Here is a 22255-nt window from a genome sequence, read left to right as displayed (position 1 = left end):
AGGCTGCAATTCTTAGGGCTGCATTCAAGGTTTCCATATGTTGTAGTTATCAATAATAGCTGTTTCAATATTTTAGAGAAACAGTGAGCTTTAATTGAAAGTCTAGCCTTATAGCCTAGTAGTACAGGCGACAGACCGGGGGACACGGGTGGCGCTGTGGGTTAAACCACAGAGCCTAGGGCTTGCTGATCAGAAGGTCGGTGGTTCGAATCCCCACCATGGGGTGAGCTCCTGCCCACTTAGCATTTCAAAAGCACGTCAAAGTGCAAGTAGATAAATAGGTAACGCTCCGGTGGGAAGGTAAACAGCGTTTCCGTGCGCTGCTCTGGTTCACCAGAAGCGGCTTAGTCATGCTGGCCACATGACCCGGAAGCTGTACGCCGGCTCCCTTGGCCAGTAACTCGAGATGAGCGCCTCAACCCCGGAGTCAGACATGACTGGACCTAATGGTCAGGGGTCCCTTTACCTTTACTTTTACAGGCGACAGAGGGCTAATTCCTGATCTGCAAGAAGGCATGGTCTAATATAACGTTTGCTCTTTATCTCTGTTTCTCATCTTTCCAGTATTAAATTCAGTTATCCATATTTTCATAACACTTTGTGATCCCCTTTGTATTAAAGACCATGAAAATGTCTCCTAATGCATACATTTTTGTATGCATTTTTGCACATATCCCCTAATACAATGCATTTTGTAAGCTATTTTCACTGATATATGTCATTAGATGCACTTTGTGCTAGAATATGAGTTTAAAAACAAACATACGATGCTTGCTTATAAAGCTGCATTGCAAAATTCAGAGAAATGTGAATTTTGAAGGAAGGCTGTGTTTCAGTTTCTGTATGGTTTGGAAAAGATCTAATTAGCTAAGATTGCCTTAACATCTGAACTGAATTGAATTTATCCCACATCCCTATCTACAGGACACCCAGTTTGAGTCTCACCAAAGAAATGCAGATGTTCCCAGGTTCCATTTGTGGCATTTCCAGATAGGGCCGGGACAGTGGCAGTCTGTGATGTGGCATAGGTGGAGCACCACTGCTCTCCTAGCTTCTGAACACATCATTTCACTGGTGCCTACCAGTAGGAGATGGGGCAGGGCAAGGTGCAGGGAGCTCAGTGCTGTGTGGGACAGTGGAGCCAATGTGACCCAAGTCCCCACCTCTTGCCCCCCCTCAAGTAAGCACCAATGACGTGATCCCAGTGGCACTGTCATATGGGCTACTAATGGGCTAGGAAAGACTCCAGCCTGAAACTTTGCAGATGCTATTGAGATGTAGTTTAAATGATATTGAGCTAGATAACAACAGTGTAATACAATATAAGGCAGCTTCATATGTTCTAATATATATATATATATATATATATATATATATATATATATATATATATATATATATATATATATCCCACCCATCTGGCTGAGTTTCCCCAGCCGCTCTGGGCAGCTCCCAATCGAATGTTAAAAAGAATACAGCATTAAATATTAAAAACTTCCTTAAGCAGGGCTGCCTTCAGATGTCTTTTAAAAATGAAATAGCTGCTTATTTCCTTGACATCTGATGGGAGGGCATTCCATAGGGTGGGCGCCACTACCGAGAAGGCCTTCTGCCTGGTTCCCTGTAACCTCATTTCTCTCGGGGAGGGAACCACCAGAAGGACCTTGGTGCTGGATTTCAACACTTTGAATTGTGCTCGGAATTTGAGTTGCAGACTGTACGGGTCAACTTCAGAAACAAAACTAGACAAGACATCACTCCAACCTCAATGGACTGGATTGCTAATTATGAAAATTTGGGCACATGTTGTTGTTCAAGCATTTCATTTTCATTTGGCACAAACAACAGGTTCAGAAAGTGATGGAATTCATATGCAATAACAACTAGTACTTGCTGTTTTGCAGTTCAGCATCAGGCAGGCATGGATTTCCCTTGGCAATGCTAACTATAATATGAACCCAAATCCAACCTACCAGTTGAACCCGCTGCCTTATATGACAAGCCTCTATGGAGACCCGAGGGCTTAAGTACAGGTGTCAGGTTTTCAAAATGATTGTTTTCTTTACAAAAAGGATAAACACATAATTCTTTGCACAAAGCATTAGAAAATACTGTGATATTTTATTATTAAAAATGCTGCTGAAAAGTTTATACATATGTGTCCAGCCATATATATCTTCTATCCTTACTTAAGGCAGAACCAAAAAAAGAAAAGAAAAATGCAGAAACAATAATAAAAAGAAACCCTGCGTGCCTCTTAAGGTCAAGAAGAAAAGCCTGGGAAAGTTCTTTTTTCTTTCCTTTTATAATTTTTTTTTAAAAGTATACTTTGTTGTTATTATTATAGAATCCTATGAAGAGCCTAAAAATTTCCATTTATAAATCATACATCTGTCCAGACGTATTAGATTATTAAAGTGACGCCATTGTCATTGTTTTTAAAAGCTAAAATCATTCACTTACAGAAACGGTTTTACCCAAATGTCACAAGCCTGACACAGTACTGTACATGTTGCTAGCAGAAGACAACTGGAAATACTAAACAAATACCATAATTCACATAACAAACATACCCAACTAAGATGCCATCACATCCCTTCTCCTTTAATCCCACAAGTCGTGAAGAACTGTTGTGTCTTAGTGGAGGCGATGCGTCGATTGTGAGAATGGCATAGAATAGGCCCAGCTTTAATTAAGATTACAGCAAAGATCATGGAAGGCAATTGTTATTTTCCTTCTTCCCCGTTTAATATTGGGTGACAAACCGAGCTCTAAGCTCATGTAAACCCTCACCAAGAAGCAGAAGGAAAGCATATACAAGTTTTCAGTTTCCAACAAGACTTCGGTATGGGCCACATTAGTCAACTTGCTGGGTCGCCAACCCACTTTTTGCGATTCTCAATGCCATGACCTGCTTTCTTTGCCAGAAACAGCATGGAGCTGTGCCTATAACACAGCCAGACGAGAAGATGTCAAAGTAGCTGTAAGTTAGAATGTTGCAAGCTGTCTAGTCTAAAGGCAGAAGGCATCTTGTGTCAGATATGATTATCTGGGGATGATAATACAGCGTTGTGCCCTTTTTAACACAGGGAAATAAAAAATACAATATACATCCTGGGAAAGATATGATCATGTGCAGAGCAACTCTGTTCAAATATCTTTGGTTACCAACTTTAACTTCAGTTTTCTAAAGACAAAATATAAACCATTCTTCACTTATTAATAACTCAATTCTACCTTTATAACAGTTGATATTTTTTTAAAAAAACTTTATACAGAGGTGCCAAGTATCTTGTTGGGACAGCTGCCTTTCATACCAAACTCCCCTGTTGACGGGAATAGAGTGAGGAATTAAGAAAAAGGTTTGATGCTTCTGCACAGTAAAATGATCCAGCTTCTTCAAGGCAACTCACCTATTGTACATTTGATATGGTTTTCTTCTAGCTCTCCAGGGTATCCATCCTTTCTGTGGTGCAACAAAGGACTGTGGGCTTGATTACAAATTACTACTGGGGGAAAAGCTCTTTATAGACTGTTCCGTCCAGATCTTCCCTCATACTTTATTAAACCAACAGTAAATAGAAACTATTTCTTCCCCCATCTTCCACTTCATGTGTTTCCCTTGTTCAAAATAGCAGAGCAGTTGCTTCTCAGATCAACCTCTTCTGCAGACTGCTGGTGCAGGCAGAACTAATCTTCCTCAGAAAAAGACTGGCGAAAGAGGCAGGCCTTCTTAATACGCATCAGGGCACTCACAATTTGGAAAGCAACATTTCATGGCATAGAAATAAACAAAAACAAAAATAAAAAACAAAAAAAGGACTCGTAGCTCAATTTTAACAAGCTTTTTGTAATTCTTCAAATCTGTTTCTCTGTGTTGCAGTATATGAAGGCTAACACAAAAATAGGAAAGGAAAGGGGGGAAAGGATTTATATATTTATATATTTATATATTTTTAGGAAAACAAACCCAACTGTTTCCTATCTATGAACGCCTTAACATGCATGTGTGTAACCTGTAAAAGAAAATCTGGCAGGCCACACAGTTGTCTGTATCCTTGGCATGACATCATGTTCTCCTAGAAATGAAACATTAGGGAGAGAAAAAAAGAAACCCTCATGTGTTGGTTTACCACTAGTAATTAAGAAGAAAATCCCCCTTTTGGTCTGAGAGGAAACAGAGGTGGTATGATTAATGTTTATACACATAGATCACAACTGAAAGCACAATCTTTCTAAAAGCTCTTTTCAAACTGAAAACACCAATAAAAGCTTCTTCTTTTTAAAACTCACAGCTATGTACATTTTTTTTACAAAGTTTCTTAAATATAGTTCAGGCTGGCAAGTCATCTCTTTGCACAGAACTATACGTATTTACTGCATAGTCAGTCCTATTTTTTTTTTAATAATAAAATCTTATTTCCCCATTCTGGATTACAGCTTCTTATGATGGGTAAAAGCCCATGGTGATGTCTTTTGTATAACAAGGGCCATTCATGGTATGGCACATATAGAACATTTTTTTAAAATTTTATTTATTAAAAAACTGTACAGTCACTGGCTCTGTGTTTCCAGAAGTTTCTGCTTCTGTTTGTTACACTCAATACATATCCTTTCTAAGTGATTCTCTTCAGGCCTCAACTCTTAACTTTCAATCAGAGTGGTTGAGATATTAAAGCAGTATCCTAATAGCAATGTACACATTTCACATTTCACAGGGTTTGAGAAGGTGATCTTTTTTTTAATAGAATATCAGAGTTCCTATGAAAAGGATCTGTAAGAAAATTGTGTCTGCCTTTCTCTCTTTCTCTATATCTTTTTGTTTTGTTTTGACAAGTTGCTTGATGGAGAGTATGATTTATTTTCTTTGCGTTCCCCCCTTTTTTTCTTATTTTTAATCTTCCGGGTGGCATGGGGTGGGGCGAATAACAGAGCTATACCCTAGTGGTGGAATGTCCATGGGGCAAATTAGTACTGTTTTGTCCTCCGCTGAAAGTGTTGAAAGTATGCAAAGGCTGCATTCCTGTTAATGTGTTTGGAATCATGGTTATGGTGTTGGGTGTCATGAGTGGAATGTCATCTGGAGATCTTCTAAGAGTGAGGGTATAATCAGGTGGACAGGTGAGTCTCAGGGTGTCATGTGCCTGTAGTGACTCACACTCATGGTCGTGCTCCAGCTGCTTCATCTGCAATGACATTATCTCTTCATTCTGTATGTGGGCGATATCATTGGTGGTGTTCCGTTGTGGACTGGGGCGTCTGTGCGTCTCATGACGCCGCTTGTCTTTTTTATAGTACAACGCGGCAAATGCTAGTATGTTGAGGAATAATAAAGATGCACCTACGGCAATGGTAACACTCAGCTCTGTGGAATAATCTCTCTTGTTTTCTATCAGAACACTTGCATCATCTGGAGACGTCTTCTGTGTGTCTTTTGAATGCTTCGGATTGTTGCTCGGTGTCATCAATGGGCGCTTGGTGGTGAACTTCCCGCCAGGAGAACGCCGGGTGACGTAAGGGAACGATGTCATATCGGGAGGCGGCACCTTCGTTGTTGTGGAGACATACTGGAATATTTCGTTCAGGTTGTGCAAATGTGGAACAAGTTCTAGCCAGAAAGCAACTTTCGTTGCTCGGTAGTGATCCCGGACTCTGGGTTTCAAGCCAATGTGTAAATAAAGTTGGTCCTTTGGATTATATTTAGACCAGGCTACTTCTTCAAAACGATTGGGTTTCGTATGGATAAACTTTGTATCCTGGGGAACGGGTTGGTTTGGATCCCTGTAAATATACAAACAAAACAATATTACAAAGCAGCCCCAAACTTGGAAAATAATTACATGCTCGGATATCCTACTACAAGTTTTAACAATGCTTATTTCAGGATATTGATGCCAGGTTTTGGTTCTTCAAGTTTACACACACACACACACACACACACACACACACACACAAAATCAGTGCTAGTTTTCTGTATTATGTTTAGACCAGACTGTTTCTTCAAAGGGGTTGATTTGGACAAACACTATAAACTGGCAAATTGGCTTATATGGGTGCTCTTCTGATTTCACTTCCCACCAACAGGATAGCAAAACTGTGATCTAATTTGTTTTACTCCTAAGACTTTGTACTGAATTCCCTTCCCAATGCACTTCTAACCAGAACTATGCAGAAAGTACTGCCCCCGCCAACCTGAACAGGTTCCTCCTTTTCAAATCAGATCTAACCCCATTCTTATGTTGCTCCCTTATCCTCCAAAAACACTACCACCTCCCACAAGTAATAGGTGCTACCATGGGGAAATGTGGAGAGGGTAAAGTGGCAGAGATCACTCCCTTCAAATGCATTATCAGCTGAAAATTACACGCAGAACATCATTCCTTGCTGGGAATCATGAAACTTGACTAAGAATTTCAGAAGGAAAACTACCTTCTGTGAGGCATGTGCAACCAAGGAGAGACCCCATGAAGATTTTTCTTTCCACAATATAAGAAGCTGCCTTACTGTGAGCCAGACCACTGGTCCACGTGGCTCATATTGCAAATACTGGCTACGGCTGGCTCTCTGGCATTTCCAGCAGGAGTCTTTCTCAGCCCTACCTGGAGATACCAGGGATTAAACCTAGGGCCTGAGCTACACCCTTTCCTCCAAAGGAGACCTCTGCCATTTTTCACTCCCCACATATCTACATAGTAAGAGGAGAAGGCGGCATGGAGGGCAAGCGAGTGGCCGGAAATTATGGTTTTTGAGTGTTCAAGTTATATGCTTAAAAAGTCCCTACGGCTTTTTCCTCTGTTGCTAAATATTCAATGTGGACACTAGAAAAGTCTGAATAATGACTCATCCATAGCCATGAGCAAACAGCATTACATAAATGTGGGTAATTGAAATCATGAAGAAAATCTAAGGGCGCACAAATTTATTTATTTAGTGCATTCATATTGCACTTTTTCCCTCTAAGAAGCTCAAGGTGGTATACATTAAATTCCCACAACATCCATGTGAGGTAGGTTAGGCTGAGACGCTGTGACCTGCCCAAGGTCACCCACTGAGCTTCATGACAGAGTGGGGATTTGAACCCTGGTCTGCCAGGTCTTAGCCCGGCACTCTAACCATTATACCACATGGGCTCTTGCAAGTTCTACTAACAGACTAATCAGTGTCAAAGGCAGCTGGAAAAAATGCAGTGGGTTCCCAGTGTTTTGCTGCACATGCCCAGTGCATATCAAGGAACTGCCAACACAGAAAGGCACGGTGCAGTGAGCAATCTCTGCTTCACCCAGATACCCATTGCTGTCAGCTTTGATCATCAGTTGCACCAGGGGGAAGGGAAAGCACTGCCTGCTCACCCATGGGCAATCAATGCCCATTTCTTGCCAGTAGCCTTTTTATGCATACAGAAGGATAGGTGCATGGGTGGAAATCTCTTTCCACACTGAGAGATCGTCTTGTTGCAACAGAGTGATTATCATTACTTTAATTATTAGGCGCCCTTATTAGAAACTGCAACAAAGGACTCACAATGCTTTCAAAACAGAAATGGCGGAGGGATAATATTTATGAGATACGGAGCCTTGCTTCATGCTTCAACAGCAGTTATGTATTCTTTCCCCGTAATAAGACAAATATGTGAATATCTTTGTTGCACTGCAATGGCTGAGCTCAGCATTCTGTCTTTTGTTACAAGCTACGTTTTTTTCCTCAGGTTCTGTTTGACGAATTAGTGTTTTTTCAATATTGCTCCAGAGTGTAGAATGCATTACACCAAGGTTTCTCATTTTTATTTCCAAACATGTTACATTCATTTATTTTAGAAACTAGCATTACAAGTATTGCTTTTTGCAGAATGCTACAACTTTTCAAAATATATTCAAAATATCCATAAGCACAATTAAATGCTCCAAAGGTTCCTTCATTGTTCAAGCAGAGCTGCTGGTTATTACAACAGGCAAAACTATTATTTAAGCTTAATAATATCCTTCTGTTCTTTTGACAGAATTAGCCTTTCATTATTACTATTTTTAACGAAAGGGAAATTCTCTTGCCATTCAATGCAGCATTAAAACTTCTGAATAGCCCAATGTGGGGAGAATATTAGCTTATATAATTTATGAATTTTGCATATTGTGTGCTTAGTTCTAAGGAAATAATTTGATACTGCATTATTATTTTTAATATTATTAGCAAACCTTATGTTGCAATATCCATGTTTAAAACACTATTGTTGCCATTCTGCAGGACTTCAACATCTTTGGCAAAACCTATTAATTTTGTTTGTAAAGAATTCCACAGTATTAGGTGTTTTACAAATGGGAAGGGAAGGGAAGGGAAGGGAAGGGAGATCTGATGAATCCTGAAGAGTAAGCAGTGGGAAAATACTATCCCAATTCAGCTAAGGTAGATTTCACTTCACTTCAAAGTAGACTTGCTAGATCAGGAGCTGCACAGAACCAGGCGTACACCTAAATAACTATAATTTCAACAATATGGAACTCAGAATGTCAAAACATGAGATGCCAATATTCACTAGAGTCCAAAAATGATGCCGGCAATGCATTTTGCATCTTGAAAGGTATGCTGGTTGCTTAAACCATTAATCTATGTACTACAATACCAATCCCACCACTCAAATGATAATACTGTCAAAACCTGTTTTAATTCATTTTATGCTCGTATTTAAATTTCTGCAGAAGCTAAGACCTAAGAAGCTGGAGTTTGCTGAATCTTATTCCACCTGAAATTTGAAATGAAATGGCGAGATAAAATGTGCTCCTAAAGTACAGGATGGGGCGAAGTGCTCTCAAGTACCATCCTCAATTTTTACTTTTTCTGACAAGTATATCCCCACGTGAGGGAAGCAATCTTAAGAAATGGATCAAATTAAATAGCTTGTAGTGTTTTTCTGGTGGTTATAGTTCAGTTTCATCCATGTGGGAAAATATTCAAGCAATCTTGGGAGAGTAACAGGAAAATGTAGCCTTCTGGTAAGGAGGGGGAAAACATGTTTCTATAATATAGAAATGTTACAAAAGTTTGATATAATTTAGCTTGGAATATGAGCTTTTGCAGCTAGTAATCCTTGGCTGCATTAGAAGTCAAATGCTATTTCCCCCCAAAGTTCTTCTCTGGTTCAGAATGTCAACAAGATTCAGTACATGTACAACATTTCTTTAAAATTAACTGCCTTGCTCTCACTACAGCTTTTGTTGATTGCCATGGAGCTGTACATTAGTATGCAAAGGCTTCCTTTAATGTTAAATACCTGTTTTTGCAGAATGCTGTGAAGTTTGTACTCCATGACCTGCCGCACACTGGAAGCTGCCCTTTACTAAGTCAGACTAAGTTTGTCAATCTAGCACAGTACTGTCCACACTAAACTTGAAGCGACTCTCCAGCACCATGGACAGGGTCCTTTTCCAACTCTACTCCAGTTATGGATTGAACTTGGGACCATCTCCATACAAAGCAAGTACTCTATCACTGGGCAACAGCCACTCTCAGACCATACAAAAAAATAAGCTAAAGTTTGGGGGATATCTTCTCTGTTTGAGCTGATTCTTTTAACATTTCCTATGCTAGTTTCCTCCACATCCAGATCTAAAGTGAATGCCTTTGTACTTCTGACTGTGTATGTCGGTGGGAGACTTCTCAAGTGGTTTACCAAAACAGACACATGGGAAGCTGATGACTGGAGCATCTAGCTCAGTATTATATTCACTGACTGTTAATGGCTGCCCAGTTTCTCACCTGGGATATTTTCCAGCTCTGAGACCTTTTGCATGCTATGCAGATCTACCAATGAGGTATATGATAATGTGTGTGCATGCACTTGCCAATGGTACAGGTGGGAAGAAAACTCTTGGAAAGAAGAGTAGTGGTTCGCCCTCCTATGAGAAAGCTTGCAATTACCAATTTGCTTCCAACAGAGGCAAAAGGAGTTAACCCACCATGTAAAAAGCCACCTGAGATTTAGTGATGGGGGTAGGACAGCAAAGTGTATGCCGCAAACATTTATACAGTGCCTTCTATGCTCACTTAATGGCATTTTAAACAGTGCTGTTTTTAGGGGATTGCACACAATCATTTCAGTCTCATTTCTGTGAGCACACTGAAGAATAAAGCTGGCGAAACTGAAAATACCGCATCAGTAAATAGCTGCTTTTGATTCCTAATGTTCTCCCTCTTTCAACAGCCACTGCCCTTTGTCACATTTCATATTCTAGCTCCAGTTACAGGCCGGAACACAAAAGGCCTTTTGCTGTCATGTCTTTTGACACTTAGTGGTTTTGCAGCATTGCCCTCTCCTCAAAATCTAGTTCTTGTAGTGGGCCCATCAAATGGTGTGCAGTTTGTAAGCATAGGAGGTCTGTGCCAATTAGAGGAATAGTGCAGAACCTCGAAATGATGCACTAAGTATTAATTGTACAGTAAGATTCTGGATGTTGCTTCCTTATTTAGGAATTGAAAACATGTCAGATTGTGTGTGTGTGTGTGTGTGTGTAGGGGCTAGATATTCCTGATCTTAGGTTTTACTGGGAGGCTAGTCAGCTACATCAGTTATTTCTTACAAACACAAACAGTACAAATATGTATTTGGTCCCCATGGAATACCTGCTTAAACATCCCAGGTTGCAATCTCATTAAGTTTCCAAGACTCTGCTTGAGAGAAAGTGGCCATATTTCAGTCTCATAGCAGACCATGTCCGCTATGTTAGAGACAGCAAATCAGAGAAAGCTAATTATACTATTGGGGGGGGGGGACAACAACAGAGACTAAGATGAAGAAGGGATCCTTTCAATACCAGGAACACAACTTCCAATACAGCTAAAGAGACACATATACAGGAACAGACTTCTGCACACATATTCTGTATATGGAAATACACACTCAATTCAACCGGTATGTTGTTCTTATCTGACACTTCTGCAAGGGCTGTACTAGCAATAATGATGGTCAGTGTCTCACTTTTTTTTCTCCCCCACAAAAGTTGATTGGTGCTATCACTCATTATCTGACCCTGAGAAATGCAAGCGCAGGTCCCTCCACTTGGTGTGCAGTCAGATCAATGCTTGCTGTGAACTTCCTCCTTCAGGGAGAGTGTGACCCCATCCTGGGCACACAACATACTGACTTCTGAGATCCAGGAAGCACTCACCCACAGACCCGCTAGGATTCAGACAGTTGATTAGCCCTCATCTAGCCCATTACTGCATTCAGACACTGATCCAGACCCATTCCCAATTCAGATGTTACAGAGAAATTGAGTTGGGTATCATCAGCTGACAGCACTTGCTGGTGTGTGTGGCTGAGGCCGTGGGGCTGGAGGCTGATCCAGGGGAAAGGGAGAGTGATTTATGGAGTTTTGTGCCTCCTGTGAAGCTGGAGCCAGGGCTGCAGGAAGGAGAAGAGTCTGTGCAGTTGGATATGAGGGAGGAGGTGCAGGATGTGGGGCAGGAGCTGGGACCAGAGGAAGGGCAGAATGAACTAAGAGCAGAGGAAGAAGCAGAGGAAGAGACAGTGTCTGAGAGCGGGGCAGTAGAATCTGCTCCATTACCTTCCTCGTTGTACTCCAGAACCAGGATGGTCTTGGAGAGACAGGCACGGTGACACAAGAAATTGCAGGTTGTTTGTGCACCCACATCAAATGAGGGTGGAAGCGTTTGCTCCAGCAGTCCAGCTGAGAGCACAAGCCTGGGGAAGGGATGCCATCTACTTAGTCATGTTCATGTTCTGACCTACCATCAAGTGTGTGCTTTTTCAATAAAGAATCTAAACTATCAACCATTTGTCCTCTTGTATGCTCAGGACATCAGCATACTTATGACATCTGGCTCCAAAACTCCTAATAATGACTCCCAGCAACATAATCTAGATGTTAAAATAGGTCTGAAAACAATATAGTGCCCTGCAGCAACCAATAGCTGAAGTGTTTCAGGGGGCCAAGAAGCACTTCTCCACTGCTACCTTCTGGAACCATTCCTGGAGAGAAGACTGGAACCACTGCAGAACAGTGCCCCAAATACACATCTCCTGTAAAGGGGTTTAAGAGGATGGTATTAAAAGCCGATGGTGAGTTATAGTAAGGCCAACAGGTTTGCATTCACACACCCCTCTCCTGATAGAGGTGACTATATCAGTTTCAGTCCCCAAATTAGTTATGAACCCAGAGTGGAATGGGTCTAGACCAGTGTTTCCCAAACTTGGGTCTCCAGCTGTTTTTGGACTACAATTCTCATCATCCCTGACCCCTAGCTAGGGATGATGGGAGTTGTAGTCCAAAAACAGCTTGAGACCCAAGTTTGGGAAACACTAGTCTAGATAATCAGTCTCCTTTAGGAGTGCCTGCAGCGGTGTTGCGACTTGCATCTGCCTCTCATGTACCTTGCTCCCAAAGAGAGTATTTGTGACAAGGCAGTAGTTGTTAATTACCATGGGGTATAGGTTGGGCTTTTTCCAGATGTGGCACACTACCCCCTCCTTCAATTCTACATTCGGTGTTATCAGTGCAGGGTGCTCCATTACTCTTTATAAGACTCCAGTTTAACTTCTACCCATAGTGTTATTGCTTTGCCAGAAATGTTGCAACATAGCAAGCATTCACCAAGGCTCATGCGTTCCTCACAGTCTGGAAAAATCTGAAGGCCAAGAGATTGGGAAAATCTCTTTTAAGGAACTGGACTGCAGTGTGTTCAGCACAAGTTAAACTGGAGTTTTGCATATCTTCATCTTTGCTTGTGAATGGTGTAGAACTGTGACCATCATTTTTGTAAGAAAATGTATTTTAAAAATATATATATAGTTTGGTTTTTAGTAAAAAAAAAAAAGAGAAAGAGAGAAGAACACAAAATATACAGTGCAATTGCAGAACACCATCTTTAGATTCTATTCATTCTCTCTTATTGATTCATATTTTGTGATTTTCTCCAACGACTATGATATTATTGTGAGTACTAAAAGGTTAGCAAAACTGAAAATACTTCCCTTTTCAACAGAACAGGTAGGATTTTAATGTCACACAGTTCCAAATGCTTATTTTCAATTTAGAGCAAATCCAAATAGGGAATATTTGTTATAGTCAGTCTCATTTCGACCTAGTAATCATATTAACAGTTGGGTGCATGGTAAAATGATTAATGGCCCTTCCTAAAGATTTTTGCTGTCTTTAGGAAGTATGGTATAAATTCAGACCCAGGAGAGTGTACAATTTTATGTACACCCTGCTGAAATTAGCTATTGAGCAGGCGGCCTGTGCAAAACTGCTTGAAATTATGAATAATACTGACAGATGGGATCATGAGGGAGCTTTTGTAATCCTTAGATAAATGCTGAAACCTAACTTGTTAACACTCTGCAGGAATAATAATAACAGTAATATAAATAATGAGCAGATACAGAAGGTTGTGACATCCTGGGAATTGTTCTCCACTTATTTCAAACACCTACATGTTTGATTCTACAAACACTGTTTATTAACAATAATACATCATTATTGTTGGGAAGAGAGGAACCCAGTTTAAGCAATATCTGTTAAAAAAAAAACTAAATATGAGAGGTGATTGGGCAACCTATAAAGAGCTACTAACAGAAGTGGAAGATCAATTAAAATTGAAAAAGTTTGAAGACACTGGAGAGCTATTAACAGACTGGTTACAGTATCATCAATTAAATGATGTCTTCAAATTGGATAAGTAGAAGTGTTGGATAAGTAGAAGTAGAAGGCAAAGAGATATCAAGGTTTGAAAAAGATCTGTTGGAAAATAATGTGAAATTACTTTCAAAAATGTATCAATTAGTTTTAGAATGTTTTACTAAAGATGAAGAAGTTAAATCTGTAATGATACACTGGGCAAGAGATTTTGGTTATAATACACAGTTTTCATCATGGGAAAAGCTATGGAAAGAGGATTTGAAATTTACAGCTTGCTGTTTGCTGAAAGAAAATTATATGAAAATGATGTACCGATGGTATTTGACACCTAGTAAAACAGCAAAAATGTATGGAACCAGTTCAAATGTGTGCTGGAATAAGCAGAACCAGTTTGTTTAAATGGCTTTAGCTAGGTGATGTTATATAAAATAGTATATAAGAAGTGATGTTATAAATGGCTTAGATTTGTTTAGTAATGTTTAAGGTTATGTAGTTTAAGAAATGAATTATATATGGTTAGCCGATATGTTTATAGTATATTAAGAATGATGATGAATGTTTCAGAAAAATAGTTACAAAGTTACCAATTTAGATTAGTTTTGAACGCAGTTGAGAGAGCGGGGGAAGTCCCCCCAAAGAAGATTCGAAAGTAGTAGTAAATAATGATCTAGTGTGTGTTCCTGTTTTTGTTAGGTATGTATTTTTTCATTTATTATTTTTATTGCTGTTTTAATTTGTTTGATGTGTGTTTTTTTTTGTTTATTGTAATCGCTGTTATGGTTTTTTGTTTGTATTTGTTGTTTACTGTAGAAAATAAAAAAAAATTATATAAAAAAACAAATGTGTGCTGGAAATATAAAAAGAAAGAAGGTACCTTTTATCATATGTGGTGGTCATGTGGGGGGTGTTAACAACATTCTGGGAAATGATATATAGTGAATTGAAAAAAAAATGTTTAAGATAACCTTTGTTAAAAAAAACCAGAGGCATTTTTGTTAGGAATTATAGGTGCAGAACTACCAAAAGAAAATAAAAGATTATGTATGCAACAACAGCAGCAAAGATGCTCTTAGCCCAGAGATGGAAAGAAGAAAAAGTACTGACCAGAGAAGAGTGGCAGACCAAGCTGATGAATGCAAAATGGCAAGACTGACGGGAAAGATCAGAAACCAGGAAGATCAACTATTTGTGAAAGACTGGAATAACTTTTTAACATATTTGAGGGACCACTGTAAACAGTTGAAATCACTGGCAGGAATACAATGACACTTGTAAAATAACATGAACTTTGGATGCTATGGATATGTAATAGATAGATTACAGCAAAAGATGCAGGAATAAAATTTAGAAATGGAACCCATGGGAGGAGGGAGGGAGGGAAGTCAGAAGGTTTAAGAGAATTGTTATGTTAGTTGTGTACAATCTCTATTTAAAATTAATTTAAAAACCCAAACAAGCAAACAACCAGAACACTCAAGGCTCTGGTCTCTTGACCTGTTTAGCCTTTCCGGCACAGAGACATTTCCCACTTTCGAAGAAACCTTTAAGTTTAATTCCTCCATGCAATTCCGTGGAAATGGCCCCATTGGATATGTGTAAAAATTGGGTGAGATCCAATTGTAGGATGAACAGGCACACAACAAGGCTCCCCCGCTCCCCTCTGAAGCAGGTGTGTGTGTGGCTGGAAGGAGAAGAGGAGAAACCGGAAGTCCTGATGAACAAATGTTCATCATTGGACTCATTCCCTACTTGATCTCACTGCCATAGTGTACATGGATGACATACAGCAATGCTTATCTGCAGTCAAAGTTATGAGCAGCAATTTAATTACACTCTAATCTTCAGAGAGGATAATGTCATCACGCCAAGTGTCGACCATGGGAAATATCAATTGGAAAGGAAACCTTAAAGAGCATTGTTTGCCCCTTTCAGACTTTGACACCACACTCCCTTTATGCAGGGCTCTATCATGATGTGTGGCTTGTTGCAAATCCCATTCAAAAGCCTTCATTGAGAAGACCTCTTCTGGGTTGGACAGTTATGGTCTCTCCCTGTGTGGCCTACAGAGGGGGTGTTCTTATCACGGCTTTAAAGAGGTGACAATTTAGTTTAGGATTTGGAGCTCATCTATGCAATTCCAGAGAAAGCAATAACAGTCCACTCACAATTCAGAGAAGGATGTATTTGCTCCCAGTTTCTTTGATTTATGCAATTAATTGCTTGGGCTTTTTTGGGGTGGGGTGGGGAGTGACTGCAGAAAATACATCACACAATGTGTTCCTGGCTTCCTTAAATACTAAAAGATCTGCTTACTCCTGAATGTGTCAAGAGGATGCTACACATTTCTTTGAATTCTCCGATATTGCTGCATACTGTTCTCTGCACTGCAGTGGAGCTGCAGTTCTAAAAGCCCAGTTCTGCCATTAAATGTTCATTGGAAAGATTTATGGGCCTTTGGTGTGCCACAAGGACATTTATTTTAATTCAATACCGAGGCAAGAAAAAAGAGGAGAGGGAAAAAAAAGCAAATTCCAAAAGCAAAAATCAGAACAACAAACTCCGCTTGCTTTTTGGAGGGGAAAATGTTGCAACATTCCTTAAGAAATGGTACTTCCTCAGCTTTATTAATGAGCATCTTATGACCACCTTTACTGTTATGTTTCTTTATTTGCCTTTGCAAAACATATACAAGAAGTTTCTTCTTTGTCTTAAGGGGCTACACAGTAATATAATTCATTGGATCAGGAAAGGAAACGCTGTTCTTTCAAGATCTCTCTTTTCCCCATGTTCCCTTGATATCTTTTGAAAGGCAACTAGGTAATTCTGTGGAGGAGGCACAATGGGCTTGTTTGATCTATACCATACTTTCCCTTTCCTTCATTGTATTTTATAACCTTAACCTAAGGACTATGGCTTTCAAGAACATTCATGCCTTAATAACTGCACTGTTTTTATGTGAAACTGCAATGCATCATTTTTCACACCAGGTAGTGAGAGAAGGCAATGGAGAGAAAGAAATGTTTCCAACAGAAAAAAGTGTGTTTTTTTTTAAAGGAAACTAAACAATCATTACTTATGAAGCAAAGGTGGATTATCCAGGAGGCTTTGCACGGTACAGAGTTTGTACTGGGGGCACTAGTGCAGTGCCTGAGGGAAGCAATGTGCTCAGCATTCCTATGGTGCCTGTGAAATGTCTCAGCAAGTATCCTGCAAAAAGTCACAATGTATGAGAGCTTGTTTGCCCTTTCTGCTCTGTTCATGGTTTGGCCTCTCCTACACTGAACACACCCTCTTAAACATGCCCACATTTCATTGCATGCCAGGACTGGACACCCACCCTCATTTCTGAATAGAGAAGAGGTTTTCTTCATGAGTGATGTGGTGCTGGCTAATGTGGGTGTCCTTTCTCTCTTCGTTGAGGGGAGAGGCATGCCCACACCATTTTGGGTTCCTGTCTTTTTCTGTTCTTTTAGATGTAACAGCTACTTTGTGCTATGACACACATCCCCACAAAAAAGCTGTTTTGTGGTATGCCGCGCTCCGCAGCAGATATTTTGTGTTATGCCATATCCCCAAAACACTTTCTGAAAATTCCAAATATGCCCATTGGCTCAAAAGAAAAGGGCATCTCTACACTGCAAACACACACACACACACACACACACACACACACGTGCTTTGTTTACTCACAACAGAATTACTGAGAATCAAAACATTACCATTTCCCTGCCAAAGAGCTATGGTTTTCCTACAGCTTCCTTAAAATGAATGATGATTAAAGCTGTTCATAGCCTATTACATCAGCAAGTGCCTCTGTATGGTGAGTGATTCTGTCTTTCTGAATCTCATTTATAATTCTGCACAGTAAATAAATAAAACGTCTTTTCTCACAAGACAGGGAGACAGTGGCAGGCCTGGAGTTGGTACATGTAATGGCCAGGAATTTGCTAGGGCACTGAAAGGCCAGCCATGGCATTCCTTTATTTTATTTTATTTTATTTTATTTTATTTTATTTTATTTTATTTTATTTTATTTTATTTTATTTTATTTTAAAACTAGAACCTGACACTAAGAACAAAAGTGCTGAGTCAAGTGACTAAAAACACTGTCATCCTCATTACCCGAGTGCCCTTGGGACTAGTTTACAGAGTTGTACTACACTGGGTCACAGAGTTATTTTGGGGGAAATGATTATGGTGGCTGCACTTGCCTGGCCTGGTCCTTCTCTCTCAGGACTTGACAGAAGGACTACCAGGCTACCAGAGCTGGGCTACTGATCCTTTCCATGCTGCAGCTGATCCCTGATAAAGTTGCTTTGGGGTGCATAGCTTGCTCAGGGTCCCTTCAAACCTGGCACTGGGCAAGTTCTTACTACTGGCAAAAACCATCTGCACAGCACAATAAAAATGTACAAGAATGCTATACAAGAGAGAGTTTTCAGGATCAGAGAAGAATGTCTGTATGGCTAGGGTGGCTGTGTGTCCTACTTTGCAGAGGGCTGTCCTCTATTTGAAGGTGTCCTTTATGTGAAGGGCTGTCCAATCCAAAGCCACTTTGATAATAATGGGAGAGTAAGGGCCTTGAAGTTGCCCCTCAACAGATAGCACCCGGACAGTATAGAAGAAGAAGAAGAAGAAGAAGAAGAGGAGGAGGAGGAGGAGGAGGAGGAGGAGGAGGAGGAGGAGGAGGAGGAGATTGGATTTGATATTCCGCTTTTCACTACCCGAAGGAGTCTCAAAGCGGCTAACATTCTCCTTTCCCTTCCTCCCTCACAACAAACACTCTGTGAGGTGAGTGGGGCTGAGAGACTTCAGAGAAGTGTGACTAGCCCAAGGTCACCCAGCAGCTGCATGTGGAGGAGCAGAGACACAAACCCGGTTCCCCAGATTACGAGTCTACCACTCGTAACCACTACACCACACTGGCTCTCTGAACAAACACACAGGTCAGCCACACATGTGTAGCTGTACTGTATTTCTATTTAAATTATAGTAATTAGTTGTTATTATTATTATTTATTAAATTTATATACCACCATCATTTGAAGATCACAGGACATTTTACAGTATAATAGTTCTAAATTTCCAATATAAAATCAGAATACTCTAATTATATGCAAATGTTTGTTTTTTGGACTCTTATTTTTTGCACTGCCAAAAAGACAATCTCACTGTCTCCCTGTGCTTTTGCGATTGTACAGGCAACACCCCCAAAGCCCTTTAATTTAGCCTTGCCTGCCAGCATTCTGAAAATATTGCTTTAATTCTCTCGCAAAGAAGCACTCTGTGAAACAGCGGCTCCCAAAAGCTGCAGCACTTAATTAGACGCAATACTCATTGCTAGAATTTGGGGAAGACAGCACAGGGGAAAAGCCAGGAAGTGGCAAAACCTACCCAGTTTTGGCGAAGTTTGTCCAGTACGTCATAACTACCGCGCTGAGCATGACATCATTCTTTGAAAAGTTGCAGTTGAACAGTTCTGTAGGGCCAATCATAGGAATACCGAAGACATAAGGGACTTCATCGCCATGTGCTGAATCAGCCCAGCTGGGTTTCATTTCACTCTGGCAGTGGTGATAAAATGCATAGAAGTACGTTGGGGAGCCATATTGAGCATGCAGGTCAGCTGTGGCAACAGCGGGAGCAACCCACTGGTGGTCAGTAAACAAAGCCACCAGGGTCTTTCTTCGCGTTTCCGGGTTCTCCTTATCTGCCCAGTCTGTGTACATGAACTTAATGGTCTCTCGTAGCGTGTCTTTCCCTTCCGGATAGCCATACAGATTGTCCACAAAATTGGATACAGAGAAATCAAAATCGTTTGGAGAAACGCCCTCTTCATTATCTACAATTCCATCTACAAATTTTAAGCCTTCCCCTTGGTTTACGCCTAGCATTATGTCATAGTTGAGAAATTCTCCCTGCTCCATCAGGATCTGAGGATCATCTGGAATTACATCCCCATCAATCACAGGCCCAAAGGCAATGTGGTATGTAGCTGGTGTGATAGTTTGCTGAATGAGTTCTTTGTAGTTCTTATTCCGAAAGCATTCAACTAAGTCTGTAGTGTCCAGAGTGTTGCAGCCTACTTTTTCTGCCAAAATTGCAGTGTACTTGGCAGGCTGGTAGTTCACTGCCCAGCTGGACAGGGCTGTTCCACTTTGTATGATTGCCTTTTGGAACAGACCTGCAGGTGCAGAAGTTAAAAATTAAAATACATGAACAAGCAGCATTGACCACCAAGCAAAAGAACTTTTTGTGCATCACTTACAGGAAGTACATTCTAGTGAAGAGCAAGTTTCATTACATTTCCATTCCGAGAAGAAGAAAAAAACCACAATAAATTATTGCTCTTAATTTAGCTCTCCCCCCTCTGTCACTAATCTACGGCTAGCTAAATTATTCCTAGTACTTAATATTCATACATATGAATACAATGAATCTAGTGCGAATGTCTAGGGATGAAATGCTTCACAAATATTCATAAATATTCAGTACATTGTAGTAATCAACATACACATATTTTCATATTCATATTTTCTGGAGAATAGCCTGCATCATATCCATGTATCAAAATGTTGCGTCCTTACAGTTTGCCCCTTTCACTGTGCACATCTCTCAATGCATACAGAAGCACAAAGAACATACCAAAATGCAAATTTAAATTTAAACTAATTTGGTGGCTGTGTGTGATTTAAAAAATAAAATAAAAAACAGTCTATCTTACAGGAATGTCAAAAATAGTTCTGTGATTAGGAGAAGGAGGAGCATCAGCTTGGGACATTTCTAATATAGTGACATGCTACTATGGTATCAAATGTAGAAAACCTAAATTAATAATTTAAAATAGTGGGGATGAATACTAATTCTTCTGTGTATTGTCTAAAATTATATCAATAGATGTAACATCAGATATGTCATTAAGATTATTCCTAGCTGATTGCCATTGGCAATTTCAACTTGTTCCTAAGTGACTGGGACAAAGCCTCTGGGTCAAAAGACTGGATCTGTTGCATGTTTTCCAGCAAAAGCCCAGGCCTTGGAGGTGGGGCAAGAAATCCACTGGCCATGCTCAGTTCTGCTATCTTCAATGATGCTGAATGAACTCTTTTTTTCCAGTCCTACTTGAAGACCAGTTGGTCTTACTCTTGCATTTTACATTCTCACAACTGTGGCTGTCAAATGACTTCTTTGGGGCTGCTAAGAAAATCTCTTCTGGCCCTGCAAAGCATCTGAGGTAAAACCTGCTAGAACTGCTAGGGTGTGGGTGTCTACCCTCTGCAGAGGGTCCTTAGGGCAAAGTGTCCTTCTGCAGGGGCAGGATTCCACCCCACCACCCCACTCCTAATTGCAAGTACAGTCTGTTTGCAATCCTGATTCAATTTAACAGGGACACATCCATCCATTGGATGAAACAAAGGCATAAAGAGCCACATCCATGAAAACTTCTGTTGAAGTTGAATCCTCCCCACAGACAACCTTCTTCTCCCAAGAATCTTTTGGCAAGAGGGTGGGTTCAAGTCTCCCTGCTCCCTGGATGTCATGACCCTGGATTCCAGCAATTTCAGAGACTGGGGAACTTGTGGTGTCAGCAAAGGAAGGACCCTCTCTGAGCATCACCCCTGATGCTTGGACACACCCAAGGCTCAGATGTCTGAGACATCTGAGAATGAAATGACTGAAACGCCTGAGCCAGGTCTAGAGGCTGCAGCCCATGAGCACAGTTCCAGTAAGGTGCCACCATACTTGCCTCCACAGAGGCGATGCAGTGACACAGGCAGCATGCTTGCTACAAATTCCCAGAGAGATGATAGACTGCTGGGTTCCAGGCAAGAGGCCTGATCCGTTAAGGCATTCCACTTGTCAATGAGGAAGCAGGGTTGTGGATGTCAAAGCATGCAAGATTTCAACCTGGTCCCAGTAGTTGTTAACTATGATCTCTCATTCCTACTCTGTCCCGTTGGCTCCTTCTTGGGACTAGAACAGGTCATTTTGTTAGGTTTGTGTAGATTGGAGAGGGCCCAGTGGCTATGTGAAGCTCTCATTCTGTATGTGGCACATGGTGCCTGTAGGAGTAAGCCAGGAGTCTTGCTGCTGCCTCTCCTTGAGAGCTCATATCTGTCTGGGCCTGAACCTGTGCCTTATGTGAGCTTTGCTGGCATATCTATGTATCAGTTACTTCCCTGAACTGAATAGTGCCCAAGGACTTTACGGGAATGACAGCCACCAGCAATCATTCCCATTTTCTGTGAATGACTTGCACAAATAAGTGCTTCACCAGCAGAAAGGTCAGAGGAAAATCATATGTTTTCTTCTGTCTCACAGAAGCTATACATCATGTAATTTGAAGAAGAAGAAGAAATGTGAATCTAAAATCAATGTAATAGTTATGAATTCCAAGAGTTTAATTCTGAAAACATAATCCTCATTTTTTTTTTTTGAATGGACATCTCTTCATTTAAAACTGGTCAGATCAATAAATTAAAATGTATCTGCATTCCCGCCCCCTTAAAAGATTGGGAATTTGGGGACAGATTCAATGGCCCAGGGTGACTTTTTTTTTTCCTATGCTTCAGTGATGTGAAGCAACTTGAAGCTGGCCTAAAGCT

General features: G+C 40.5%; 1 protein-coding gene across 4 annotated transcripts in view; it reads right to left on the bottom strand.

The window, feature by feature from the left end:
* Positions 1 to 4304: 4304 nt before the first annotated feature.
* Positions 4305 to 22255, bottom strand: part of NLGN4X (neuroligin 4 X-linked) — a 123108-nt gene continuing 105157 nt past the window's right edge. For 3 of the 4 annotated variants that reach the window (XM_033147450.1, XM_033147451.1, XM_033147452.1), the window contains 2 exons: positions 19044 to 19833; positions 4305 to 5781 (listed from right to left, as the gene is read on the bottom strand). In XM_033147450.1, coding sequence (XP_033003341.1) covers positions 4935 to 5781; positions 19044 to 19833 — 1637 coding nt within the window. In that variant the 3' untranslated portion in view covers positions 4305 to 4934. Of the gene's footprint in view, positions 5782 to 8182; positions 8262 to 19043; positions 19834 to 22255 lie in introns of those variants that run through there. The other variant, XM_033147453.1, reaches the window with a different exon arrangement.

Source organism: Lacerta agilis, chromosome 4 (genome assembly GCF_009819535.1).
Source record: "Lacerta agilis isolate rLacAgi1 chromosome 4, rLacAgi1.pri, whole genome shotgun sequence".
Lineage (NCBI taxonomy): Eukaryota > Metazoa > Chordata > Lepidosauria > Squamata > Lacertidae > Lacerta > Lacerta agilis.
Note: the sequence above shows the minus strand (reverse complement) of the source record. Positions and strands in the feature narration are given on the sequence as shown.